We start from the raw sequence: 13,822 nt of genomic DNA, 5'->3' as shown, positions 1-13,822 counted from the left end.
GATAAAGAGAAAACGGCTGCAGTGAATGACTGATTGATGATTTACATTTACCTCCCCTTTACTTGGCTTGTGGTCTCCTGAGTCCTGATAGATGTTTTTTTTTCTTTTCCCCCCTTTCTTTCCATTTTATGGATGGTGTGTCCCTCATGGGCATTCCACATTTTGTTGGCAGAATGGTAGAATGAGAATTGCCCCATGTTTATTCTGAAATTGGGTGGTACCAGATCATGGTCGCTCCCTCTAGTGTTGTGGCTGTGGGTGTCACTCACTTTGGAGAAGAGTAGTTAGACAGGTATGAAGGTATTGAGGGTTTATGATTGACTATCATAAATACCAATCCCATTGTATTATTTTGGTGTTACGGTTCCATTTGGTACTATTTGTACACTTTGAAGTCACATTGCAGTGTGTGAGTGTGTGTGTGTGTGTGTGTGTGTGCGTGTGTGTGTGTGTGTGTGTGTGTGTGTGTGTGTGTGTGTGTGTGTGTGTGTGTGTGTGTGTGTGTGTGTGTGTGTGTATGGGATATGCATCAGCACAAGTGTTGAAAGACAGGTTACATGTACCAACCAGCCTCCTACGTAACCAGTCTGAAATGGCTTAATGCCCATCCCTGATGTGTCTTCTCTCTGTGCTGACATCCTGACTGCTAAAACTGTTAGAACGGTATTTTCTCAGGTTTCAGAAACGAAAGCCGATTCCCACATAAAATGTCTTCTTCACTTAGTATAAAATCACTGGGTTGTTCCACTTCCTCTTATTAACACAACAACGCACACAGCTGAATACACGTGCTGTCTGCTTCTGCTTTTCTTTGCTATCATAATACCTGCTTTGAAACTGTTTTCAAATTGTTGCTAACGTGTGAAGATAAGAGACTGTTAAACACAAGCTGGGTGCTTTATGTATGTTAAGGTTTATATAGCGGACGTATCACTTTAAGAATCTTAATAGTGTTGACTCAGGGGTCAAAGGGGTATGCAACATCAGACAGGATGTGAATGACACACAGACAGTCACTCACTGTAGCGGTTTAACTGGGATTAACTAGGTTTAAGACTTCATCTTTTTGCTTACTTAAAACAATGAAACATGTGTACCAATTATAGGTCCATTAAATAGGATATAATTTAATAATATATATATTTTTTTTAACTGCTAATAAAGTATTTCATACTACAGTTGTTAATAATAATGCATCGTGCCTAAAGGTTTATATCATTATATCATTATATGAACATCTCTTATACAATCCTCAATGGATTGATTTGATTTGGATTGAGTCGATATTCGAATATACAGTATTTAGGGGGACAAAAATGAAAAATGAAAATGGAAATGTGTTGATGGAAAGAAAGAAAGGAAGAAATAAATAAAAACAATTCAGTCAGAGGTAGTCAAAGAAAATAAGTGAGATGTTTGAACGAGATAGCGGTGAAGAATAACTGATGACAGAACGTGTACTATGGTGTGACAGCGACACAATAAGATTAAGTGAGAGAGTTCTCTCTCTCTTAGAGAAGTATGAGCGTCTTGTCGACATGGCTGACATTGAAGAGCTGATTGTTATAATGTGGTCGAGTCAAACCGCACTGGTTACATTCTTTGACAGCAGGGGTGTGCGTTTTACAAGTGACAACAATTATCAACTTTCCTAAAATAAATATTAATAAAAGTGAGAGTGCTAACAGTCTGGTACACATGTGTGACACACCCAGAGTGTCTCCAAGAATAGGAATGTTCAAAAGAGTTTAGCATGATGTATTGTTAACCTCTCTCTCTGTGTGTCTCAGGGTGCATTCTGGGGCCTGATGGTAGGCCTGGTGGTGGGCGTGTGTAGGATGGTGCTGGAGTTTGCGTTTCCCCCTCCCAGATGTGGCGTGGTGGATTCGGCCCCCGCTGTGCTGAGGGACATCCACTACCTTCATTTTGCCATTCTGCTCTGTGGGCTCACCACCATCGTGGTCACCACGGTAACTCTGCTCACCCCTCCACCCACCCATGAACAGGTGAGCACCCGTGTTCCACAGACACAGATGATCATGTGTTTGACTCATGTGTTCGTCATCATCATCATCATCATCATCATCACCACCAATGTGTTGATCATGTGTTTGAATCCAAGACCAAACCCATCCAAGTGATTAATGTTTGAAAATATGTGGTTGGTTTAGCGTGAGAAGATGAATACATATTTTCTGCTTTAATATGATTTACTCTGTGAACTGAAATCCATAAAAAGACCAACGTCAACTCACTGTTTCACCATTAACTGGACCAGACATATGTAGGCCTACTGTATAGTACTCCATATTGATTCCAGCTGGACTCTTATGCTATTCCAGTCAGTTTCCTGTCTCTCCAGAGGGATTTTATGGTGTGCACAAGAAAAACAACAAACGAACAAGCACAAATACTACCAGAAAGACGCCCTGAGGGCGCAAAACAACAGAGCTTCTTAATACGGCACAGTTAAGAAGCAGGAGTTAAACTATTAATCTGGTGTCCGTGAGGTCAGATGTAGAGTTGCTGGCCGGCTCCATATATGCAGATAGGTGATGATCCAGTCATCTCCATGTATGTCTTCATCCAGGGTTTGATTATGTCAGAGTCGTGATCTTCATATATGGAGTTCCAGGTGATGATAGTCAGCTCCACATATGGAGATCCATGTGTTGTACCAACTTGGTTCATTTGCAAGAGTGACACGCATCACGGCTACCACACTGGTCATCATGGCGCTTTGGCATGGATCAACTTTGACCAAAAAAATCACACCCGTGTGAAGTGAGGGGCACTCTTATCATCTTATAGACTTACAACATCAATTACAACATAAGCAACGGGTGCTAATGTTTGTTTAAGTCCTCAAAACTAAATTATCTTTATTGTCTATGGTGTTCTTAAACAAACATAGTTGAAAAACAAACATTAAAGCCATATATAGGAGGGGCTAGCTCCTTCTGGAGATCAATCATTCTGTTGAGCTGGTCCAGTCATCATTGTGTGATAAATACAATGCACTCCTGCTACCAATTCAATTCAATTCAATTCAAAGGGCTTTATTGGCATGAGAAAACATGCGTTTACATTGCCAAAGCAGAAAGAACAATACAACAATACAGCAATGCAATCAAAACAAAAATGATGTACTTTGAAGGTCAGAATCTTCAATAGATCAACTTCTATGTACCAAGATCACTCGATGAAGGTATAGTGCAGGAATATACACAATGATTAGTCTTTAGGGTGGTTGTGTTCCATTTGATATCCTTCTCCTATCACAGCAACTCACAAATCTTGCTGCTGTGTTTGCACATTGTTGTACTTTGCCCAGCAGATATGGGAGTTTTTTGTCATTGGTCAGGTTTTCAAAATCTCTGTGTGTGGTTGTAATCTGTGGGAAGTATTGTGCTACCACTAGACAACATTAGACAGGCTACACATCTTCACCCCCCTCACCCCCACCACCTCCCCTTTCTTCTCTGAACTTTCTTCTCTGATTGACCAGATCACTTATTCTTTTTGTATTATCTCTTCTCTAATCATGTTGTAGTTATTTAATTTTTGTTTATACTCCACAGATTTTTATACTACAATCATGTGACATGTCTCTTGTAACTTTTGTATGTTTTATTGTATTGTTTTTATACTGTGCTAAATAAAATGAAATACATTTAAAAACCAGTACATTTCCAAGTCCAGTAGTACAGTAGTGTCAAGCCCAAGCTGTACAGAATGTTGGTCATGCAAATTACAGGAATGAAGAAGAAAAAAATGCAACGGTTACACAATGGGACATTTGTTTATGTCACAAAGGAGAAGATCCCCCGCACTATTTTGGGCTTACAAGTTACAACTGGGACTAATAACATAAAATCCTAGTAAGCACAATAATACAGTGTGCAGGATCCTCTCCTTTCACAGACAGTGATGCTGTGTACGTTGTTTTGATAGATGTATGCTATCCGCTTGTCCACAGATGTGTCAAGTATGTTATTCAGTTCATACCCGGGTATGCACGATCCCATATATACGTGCAGAATCGGGACTGTAACCGGCACAAGTCAGTCCCTGCTGCATAATGCCAGTGGTCAATGTCTATTGCGCAATTACAGGCAGCTCAATTTTTTAACTCACTGAGAGAAATTGAATGAGGACAGAGTTTTGAGTGATAGATTTCACACACAAAAAAAGTATTCTTTCTTTTTTCTTTTAGCATAATGTTTATGTCAATGTGACTGATGTTTGAGGCACTTTCCCCTCTCTTCTCTCACCAGATATGTAACCTCACCTGGTGGACTTTGACTGAAGAGGTAGAGAGAGAAATTCCTTTGCAGAAAGTGTCCTCTGTCAGCCACCGTAACTCCCAGGGTAAGAAGAGTGCATATTCACAGTACTTGATGTGAAACTGAATATACACGGACTCAAAATGGCACACAATCACTTACATTTAAACCTTTCTCTTACACACACAGTCGTCTTACCATTCTCTCTCTCTTGGTTGAATGCACGCACGTGTGCACGCACTTACATTACATTACATTGCATTAGGACCAGGACACCATCATAGGATTGAATGATTGATTGATTGAATACTTTATTAGTCAGAAATAGAGTTAAGAGTAGAATGACAACTACCGGTACACCATGTTTGTTTCTAAATTTGGGTGGTACCTACTACCAACTACCAGATCATGGTCGCTCCCTCTAGTGTTGTGGCTGTGGGTGTCACTCACTTCTTTGGAGAAGTAATTTAGTTTGATGGGTATAAGCCTATGAATGAGGCCATTGAGGGCACTGTCTGTCTCTTAAGTGAGTGGAGCATCGAGTGGCAAATCAAGTGGCAAAGTGAGTTTAACGTCGTTTAACGCAATCATATAGGACTTTTCTGTTTGGATGTATGGGCTGTCAAGACCAGAAAGTAGTTTTTTGACACTCAGTAGGCGTTCCCGCATAACCTCCGGGTATTGATGATGATATCATGTGCATGCCGCATTACCCTCTATAGTAGTATTTGAGCCACGGACCACCTTTTGATGACATTTAGCCTCTCAGACCAAAGACTAAAGAATATTGTGTTGTTGTTGCATAAGATTTTGTCCAATTCCATGTTGTATTGTGATCAAAATAACAATTCTTCCACATTCTCTTAATTGTGCAGACTTCTTGTAAATTAGGTAATGCAGATGTTTAACAATCACTTAACTCTTGAGAGCGTAAAAAATGATCTATAAAGGGTCCTTTTGGTTACCAACTCTCCATCACTTAGCTGGGGACCTCCTGGAACCGCCCTCAAGGACCACTGGTTGAAAACCACTGACTGCTCTATACCAATCCCAGTTCCCCTGCTTGACTGCATCTTGTGTGTGTGTGTGTCAGGATCTCCACATGTACGGAGGGTGACATGTGGTCAGGGGGCTGGCCTGTGTGTCGCCACAACGCGGCGGTCGGAAGCGGCTCCACCTCCCAGGGTTCCCACTGTCAGGGAGAGTCTGTTCTGGTCTCGGTTCTGCTGCGTCAACGCCATCATACTGGTCAGCATCAACATCTTCCTGTACGCCTACTTTGCCTGAGTGACACAGCTGTAGGCATCATAGCTGGCCGTGCCATGTCATTCATGTCTGTCAACTAGACATGCTGCCTATACCTAACATACAGCAGAATATTTGTACGCATACTACAAACTCTTTACCATTCAAAATGTAATTTATTTTATAAGCATTTTGTATTTTAATATGGGATTATTTCAAATGGTGTCTAAAAGAGAGAAAGACTGTAAATGTCAGTGTTGCGTCCTTTTACAGTTTGAACACTAGAATATCCATGTTAAATGATTTAGCAACTGCATGGCTGGAAGCAAATCAGCTACTCGACTACAATAGCCTTTAAATCCATTAAACTGAAGGCTTTCATTTGTGTTAAAAGGCTCCTTCACTCCACTTGTCATCACTGAGTCCTTAGGGTTTCCTTCCGTGACTTGCATTCTTGAGGTGTGGCACATTTTAAAAGCTACAGCGTTGACTTGAGGCTGACAGGAATGTCTAATATACCATGCCTGTAGCTGAAGGAGATGTTAGCTAATGGGTGCTAAATCCACCTCCTTCTAGGATACGTCTAAATTAATGTTTCATTAATGTCACGTCATTGTATGTATTGTTTGTGTCCTATACTGTAGGTGTTAATGATTTACATAGCAGTATTGTAGAAGTGCAGGAAAATTGAAATAAAAAAAGATTCACCTTCAACAAAAGTTTCAGTTGATATGTGTTTTTCCATTTTATTTTTTGTATTCTTATGTTCCATCAATAAAGTGCATCCAAGCTACAGTGAGTGTGCACTGCTGCAGTCACAATTGAGTGAATGCAGGCCAGCATTTCAAACCATGTTATAGTAAGACTCACTGAAGAAGGCAGTTTGTCTGTCCGAAACGTTGGTCTCATCTCTGTGTCCACAATAAAACTTTTGCTACGAGTGTGCAGCTATAAATCTTTTCATTAATGGTAAGACTCACTGTCTTCATTTCTGTACAATTTACAGGCTATACTGTTCAGGACAGTAGGGAGGACAAACAAGATGAAACAGATGGCAGGAGGTGAGATTTAAACTTCTATCAGGTGCTCCACTTGTCTGTGCTTAGTCCCGGGTTAACATGAGACCCCTGGTTTAGGATTTCCTGGGGGTCTAAATGTTAACCTGTGGCTAAACTAAGCACACAAAGCTGGCTTAGGCCAGCTGTTCACATCTGTGCTGGTCCACAGGTGCAAGCCACGGGCTAGATTGGTCAATGACAATTCCACACCATTTACAGTTGGTCCCCTTTCATACTAGCCATTTCCAGGGCTAAACCTGAAAAGTTGGCCTTGAAAAGTTGCCCTGTTCCAGAGCAGGGCCAGCAAACAAAATGCTAGTTCACTTCAAAGAAAATAGTGTAGTATGAACATTCTCTTTGGCAATGTGTAAAATCTCAATTAACTTGAAAAAGAGAGGCAAAATAGTTATAAAAGATTACCAGCACTCATGTTATCCTTTGAGGAAGGCCAAAACGTCTGTTGTGTATCATTTGCTGCTAGGCCTTATGACTGAAATAAACAAGAAATTCTAAAAGGATCAAAGTGAGTGCTGCATTGTGATCTTTTCTAAAATACTAAAATTAGCCCGGGGTTAAGTACAGTCTGAAAGCACCTATTGAGGAAACTAGAGTGTGAGCACTATTTAGACTTTGAACACTTACCGGTATACATTATTATACCTTTCAAGCCAGGAACACCTCTTGTGTGTAGTTGTTATAGTATATAGCAACATTATTATATATTTTTTTTATATTTTTACATACAAATTAAGAAAATTTATGTTGGGATTTAGAAGGCATTTTTAGAATCACCTCACATCTAAATGGGTCAATAAGCACCAAATGACACTTTGAAAGTTCACAATCATTCACTCTCTCAATACAGGCTATAATTGCTCAAAAGGGAACCAGGGATTGTTAGACTGATGTAAAACTATAGCAGTCAAAACATCAGTAATTGGTGGGCAAAATTAGGATTGCATCGGAACCAATAATCTGGCATCGTTGGGCTCTAGTGGCTCTATTTTCGTCCATGCTAAACCCCTTATCCCTAAACTTTTTTTCTTTTCTTTTTTTTTTTATTACTATTTCTAAAAACATTTTTGAATAGTTAAAATAGCCAATCTACAAGCTCACAACATCTCGAGTTGCTATTTTAACTATTCAAAAAAGTTTTTTTAAATAGTAAAGAAAGTACAGTAGTTTAGGGATAAGGGGTTTAGCATGGACGAAAAAAGAGCCCTAGTTCTTTTCTTGCCATGTTTCATTGCAATTTGAGCAACCCTCCAGAATCAACCTCAACACATAAGGAAATGCATAGAATATACAGAAGCAAAATATCGCTATCGGCCTATACAGCCGCGGTGACGGGAGGGATACAGGATCAGAGGAGAGACGGTTGGTTTGACGGGCTGGGTTTCAGTCAGTGGTACACCGGCTGTACAAACTCTGGCGGGAAGATTCCCACTCTGCCGCGGCAATGGCCCCTCCAGCTCAGAGAACCGGAGCTGCAGTCCAGCAGGTTGATGATGTCACCGCGGAGGAAGTGGAGGTGAGCCGTGTGAGGGGGGGTGTAGTCAACCAGGGCCTGAGCCACACGTGGTTTCTGCACACACGCGCACACACATGCACACACACACACACACACACACACACACACACACACACAGAGCATAGGATAAAAAAGCAGACAGTTATCGGAAAAAGCAGGCATGTCCAGTGACAAACTCGTGCATCGTTTCTGAGCAGAAGAGTGACAATTCTTAACAGTGTACATAATATTAATATTTAATATCACTCGTACCCCCAAAGCGGTTTCAAGCAGACAGGGCGAGGAGTCTCTCTGAGGGGCGGGGGGGCAGCCCTGCCGACGGCTGGTGGTGGTGGTGGTGGTGTAAGGGTTGGGGGGGTAGGGGTTGTTTGGGCCGGAGTCGGACGGACACGGGGACAAGGTGGTGTCGGAGGAGGACATGAGGGGGACGGTGTCCCTCGCGCACACCGTCCTGTCCACGGAAGACAGGAGGACGGTGTCCCTCACGCACACCGTCCTGTCCATGGCGATGCTGTGCGTCCGGTAGAAGTCCACCAGGCGGTTGAGGGAGAGGAAGGATTCGTCCCACACGCAGTACTGACCCGCACCTTCCAGAACCCGGAAGTGTTCCACCATGTCGCCGTAGCTGCAAGGCACACACACACACACACACACACACACACACACACACACACACACACACACACACAAACACACATTTGAATTATTTTATTTGGATCTGCACAAGAGGCGTAATACAATAGACCCAAGCACTGATCAGAATTAGGTTACATTATATGGTCCAACCAGATATAACTGCTGCACATGCTTAACACACAGAGGGAAAAGAAAAAATATATACATATAGCACATTGATGAGACATACTATTACTTGACACTACTAGACAGGATGTTTGTTTTGGGTTTTTTAAGCCACCTAGGGATAAATTAAACAACGCCTTCTCCACACACACACACACACACACACACACACACACACACACACACACACACACAATCATGTCATAAACCTTAAGATGCAAGTGTGCCAGACTTCATTCCTCAACCTGTTTCTTTGTTTAGATTTCCACACTGATGAAAGCATATCGGCACCAGCGTGGGAAAAGCCTCATAAAATGTGTGTGTACGCATTTAGCTCACGTCAATAAGGTATGGGCTCCCTCTCATTAAAATCAACAAAACCTGCAAGTGTAACTTAAGAACACCTGACATTACATGTGTACATATTTCTTGTAACAGTAATTTATTGAAAACGTTACATTTCAAGGCATTTCATGCATGCATGTGCTCATGTGTGCAATTGTAAAAGTAAATTAGCAATGCATAGAACTGCATGGTAAAACAGTGTAGTTTGCTCATGTAATACAGGTTCAGAGTGAGCAGCAGTGCTGCTATTTACAAATTATATAATGTATAAATGTAACACCCTCTTCTGGTCGAATATGGGTATAGCATTGCGTGTGTGTTGTATGTGTGTGTCTGTTCATGTATATGTATGTGTTTGTGTTAATGCCTCCGTTTGTATTGCATGTGTGTTGGCAATTATGTACTGTAATCATGAGTGTAACTCGCTAAGCCTTCCAGACAGACAGATGTTCAGAATGCGAGAATCTCCTTTGTACCTTGCCGTAACAAAACGTGTGTGTGCGGTGGTGTGTGTGTTTGGGCCGGGGGAAGGGGGGGGGCTGTGAATGCCACAGTGCTCCTACAGTACTGTATACATACTGTACAGCTTTTTCAAACACATCATATGTCTTTGTGTTATATAATGTCCTGATTATTATTCAACACATTTAATCTATCCTCGATGATTAAAAGTGTCCCACTTCACATTCATGACCCAAATTAACCCCAATGCGTCATGCGTGCACAACCCGCACACACACACACTTCTACGTAAAGAACTGTCTTTGTGTGTCACTGGTATTTTTAGTCCGGGCTTGAATTGTCATAGAACAAATTACAATAATGTTCCTCTACCCTTCTCTGTCCCTGACCCACACTGAGAGTAACACGGCTACTGGAACTGTATAATGTGTTCACGCGGTGCAAAAACTAAACTATAACGAGCAGTAAATTGCCCATTCATGCACCATCACAGCTGCTTGTATTATTCATGCCAGTCGACAAATCCACTGAACCCTGTTGTCCCCTTTACTGAACCCTGTGTCAACACTGACTCCTTCACTGACTGCTGTGTTTATACACAAACACAGCAGCCGCAGGAGAAGGAATGGCAGGACAGATTGGTTATGACATTATATTAACATAATGTAACAGTGCCATTTGTTCCTCACAGGGCTTGCATAAACTAAAGATATATAAGCTCTAAGCTGTTCTATGACTATGACCGCACAGTTTCAGGAGAATATCGTGAAAATACAGAGCAACAACTCACATACTAGTGAGATTATGTTTTGTGAGATGTTACGTTGAGATTAAAAGCATTACAAAATAAAAAGGGCATTGCTGAACCTAAATGGTCAGAATGTGTGTGTGTGTGTGTGTGTGTGTGTGTGTGTGTGTGTGTGTGTGTGTGTGTGTGTGTGTGTGTGTGTGTGCGTGCGTGCGTGCCTATTGAACTACAGTAGGGGATGTCACTGACCTGACGGAGACAGAGAACTCTCCTGGAGCGCTCTCACTCTCCCTGACCAGGAAGGCTCCACAGACCTGCCAACGAAGTCGCTGCTCAGCCTCATGTCTGGACACACGGCCTGCAAACCACCTACACACACAGGTGCACACACACACACACACACACACACGCACACACACACACACACACACACGCACGCACACACACACACACACACACACACACACACACACACACACACACACACACACACACACACACACACACACTTCAGACATGCACCCTGCAAGCCACCTACACACAGGTATAGCCTGACAGTTCACAAACATTGTATTCCCGAGGTACGATCTTTACACATTAAGTCGGCAGCCGTGGAGAATTTCACTGGGAGGGAGTAACGCGTGTGGAAGAACATGCTATATCCTTCCCAGTTCTGCTCCTTGCTGAACAGGCATCCCTACCAACCTGTTATAGGCTATAGGCGCTACTAGTGGGAGTGAAAGAAATCACCCTCCCGGGCCCTAACAACTTCCCAAACGAGCATACGGCCATTTTGGGTTGGCTGGAACGCCCGGCCCAGAGCCAGGCTATTTCATCGCTTTCTGACCCATTATACCTATACCAGTATATTATGGTGATTTAGTATTCACCATATTAGGGCAGACCCCAGCCCCCATTCATAATCCTCTTAACTATGCTCACATAAGGGGGATTCGCCGTAGCAACATATTGTATGCAAAAACAAACTTTTCTTACGAGTGAGGCAGGAGGATGATGTAGTTTTCTGGGACGTAGCCACGCCTTCCCTGGATCTCCGCTGTGAACCAGTTAGGATCATCCTCAATTTCTAGCACCTATATAACACACAGTTACACATTGATTGAATACTTTAATAACAGTTAGCAAAAAGGTACAGTACTGTACGGTTGTACAAATGGTGCTATTAGGATGACACAAAAAGCCCCTAAGTAAGGGCTTGTTTCCGTTGTGGTCCTTGTATTCAATTCATCGAGAGATTTAAAGACATAAAATAATATATAATAATATGGAAGACTAATTTCTGGTACACGTAGACTTTACAGGGACCAATTTCAAAATGCAGATTACTGCTCTTTTGTAGCGTTTTGTTTTGGAGGATAAAAGTAATCACAGTTTTTTATGTCTGTTGGTAGGGCATTCCACATTTTGGTGGCATAGTAGAACATACAGCACAGGTTTGCAATGCATTTAACATCTAAGCAGCATCGGTTTCCACTGACTTCATTCACCCTCCACCCCGAGGACGGAGGTACAACAACACACACACACACACACACCCCCTACCTTGATTATATCCCCTTTTTGAAAACTAAGCTCCTCTGCCTCTGAAGCTGCGTAGGAGAAATGTGCCACAGCCTCCATGACGTGCAGGAGTCCACTGTCTGAGACACTGCTGGCTGAAGATGGAGAACTGCCAACAGAGTGAGGAGAGGAGAGAACCCTTTGAGTCTCTAGGATGGATGAGTGTGATGGATAGAAGCGTGCTCGTGCCCGACGTGTGTGTGCATGTGTGTGTGCTACAGCAGCCCCTCACGTTGTGCTCATTAGTTAATGAGAAAAGCTTGTGTGCGCAGACGTGTCCTTCTGCTCTTCCATGTGACTGAGTTGAACCAAGGTGTGAATGAACACGTGGAGGTCGCAGCTCCATCTCACACTCATAGACGCACACACACACACACACACACACACACACACACACACACGTAAAGTAAGTGCATTTACTCAAATACTTTACTTTACAAATACTAATTTAGAAGATTTTTGGTTGAGGATTTTTTTGTTACTTTGTAGTTGTTGATTATTATTACAAAACATACATTAACAGCCCCATATAGGCTAGTTTTTTGAAAATAGCTAATAATTCTGCATAATGAGTACTTTCTACTTTTGGTACTTCAAGTACAGTACATGTTGATAGTACCAATACAGTAATACAGTATTTCTACATTGCAGTATTGATACTTTTACAAGTAATGTGAGTACTTTGTCCACCATTGCACACCGGAGCCCTACCTACCACTAGAGAATAAAACGACATGCAGTTGGAGAATATTACATTAACCCTGAACAGATGAGCTGAAGCATGAATGTTCTCTAGACAAGGCCTTTGAAGGAGTTAAGATCTATTCCAGGCTGTTGGTTCCAGGCTGCTTCTTATACAGCACTTTTCCATGTGTTCGCACATAGCGGGGCATCTCTAAATTAGCCTCCGATATGATGGTAAAAATAGAAGATTTCAAGTAACCGATACATTAAATCAATGTTACTTTATGAGCAGTCTGTATCAAGATAGAACTTCTGCTCTCTTCCAGATGTGATCTGACGATTTTACTGCTTTCAAACTGCATTATGATGAAACTGCGCTCGTGCACACACGCACACACACACGCACACACACACACACACACGCGCACACACACACACACACACACACACACACACACACACACATACACACACACACACACACACACACTTTGTCAAAACAATGGCAGTATTATAATTACATTAGTGACGGAACAGGATGGCGATTCCAGACTCAAACTATACTGGCTGCATTTGTAACCAAATCGCAATATTTCTTAAACTACATCTTATAAAAGCATAAGCATAGAAATCACAATTTGAATGGCTCACATTGGTGTGCACATTCTTAGCCCCCCACTATTAGTTTGGGGGATCCTATGGCTTTACTTCTAGAGGCATTGTTCGGCCAGAATTTAATTTACAGTTAATACGAAGCAACACCTTTTGATCTTGGTTCTATTTTAAGTAAATAAATGACCGATCAAGTCAACAATCTAATGTCAATACTACAATACACACAGGGGGTAAAAGAGAGATCACCGGATGTTCCCTGTTGCCATTATTTTTTAACAGATAAGCAAAGTCTTTGAATACAGTTGAGAAATATGAATGCATCATACTTTTATTTTAGAAAAAAATATCGTTACACTTGTGTAGATGGCTTTACAACACTCTGTGATCAATCAACCCAATTAAAGAAAAATAATATTCAGTAGGAAAGGAGTGTATGTGTGTGTGTCTGTGTCAGTAACAGTCCACT

General features: G+C 41.8%; 3 protein-coding genes across 4 annotated transcripts in view; 1 reads left to right on the top strand and 2 right to left on the bottom strand.

The window, feature by feature from the left end:
• Nucleotides 1-5,647, top strand: part of slc5a10 (solute carrier family 5 member 10) — a 31,088-nt gene extending 25,441 nt beyond the window's left edge. The window contains exons 11-13 of the mRNA XM_080760184.1: nt 1,791-2,006; nt 4,278-4,371; nt 5,380-5,647. Of these exons, the coding sequence (XP_080616310.1) occupies nt 1,791-2,006; nt 4,278-4,371; nt 5,380-5,573 (504 nt within the window). The 3' untranslated portion in view covers nt 5,574-5,647. The remainder of the gene's footprint in view (nt 1-1,790; nt 2,007-4,277; nt 4,372-5,379) is intronic.
• A 2,188-nt stretch (nt 5,648-7,835) lies between these two features.
• Nucleotides 7,836-12,117, bottom strand: LOC308312099 (GRB2-related adapter protein-like; the record flags this gene model as incomplete). Its single annotated transcript, XM_080758891.1, has 5 exons — nt 7,836-8,174; nt 8,373-8,745; nt 10,726-10,845; nt 11,473-11,570; nt 12,040-12,117. 5 exons carry the CDS (start codon nt 12,115-12,117, stop codon nt 7,992-7,994), a joined length of 852 nt encoding a protein of 283 aa, XP_080615017.1. The 3' UTR covers nt 7,836-7,991.
• A 1,536-nt stretch (nt 12,118-13,653) lies between these two features.
• Nucleotides 13,654-13,822, bottom strand: part of brat1 (BRCA1-associated ATM activator 1) — a 6,711-nt gene continuing 6,542 nt past the window's right edge. For both annotated transcript variants that reach the window (XM_080760167.1, XM_080760166.1), the window contains one exon: nt 13,654-13,822. This exon is cut by the window's right edge and continues 803 nt beyond it. In XM_080760167.1, coding sequence (XP_080616293.1) covers nt 13,807-13,822 — 16 coding nt within the window. In that variant the 3' untranslated portion in view covers nt 13,654-13,806.

The sequence above is a fragment of the Protomyctophum bolini genome (assembly GCF_963924005.1).
Source record: "Protomyctophum bolini genome assembly, chromosome: 3".
NCBI lineage: Eukaryota > Metazoa > Chordata > Actinopteri > Myctophiformes > Myctophidae > Protomyctophum > Protomyctophum bolini.
The sequence above is the reverse complement of the archived record's forward strand: the minus strand, read 5'-3'. Positions and strand labels throughout refer to the sequence as shown.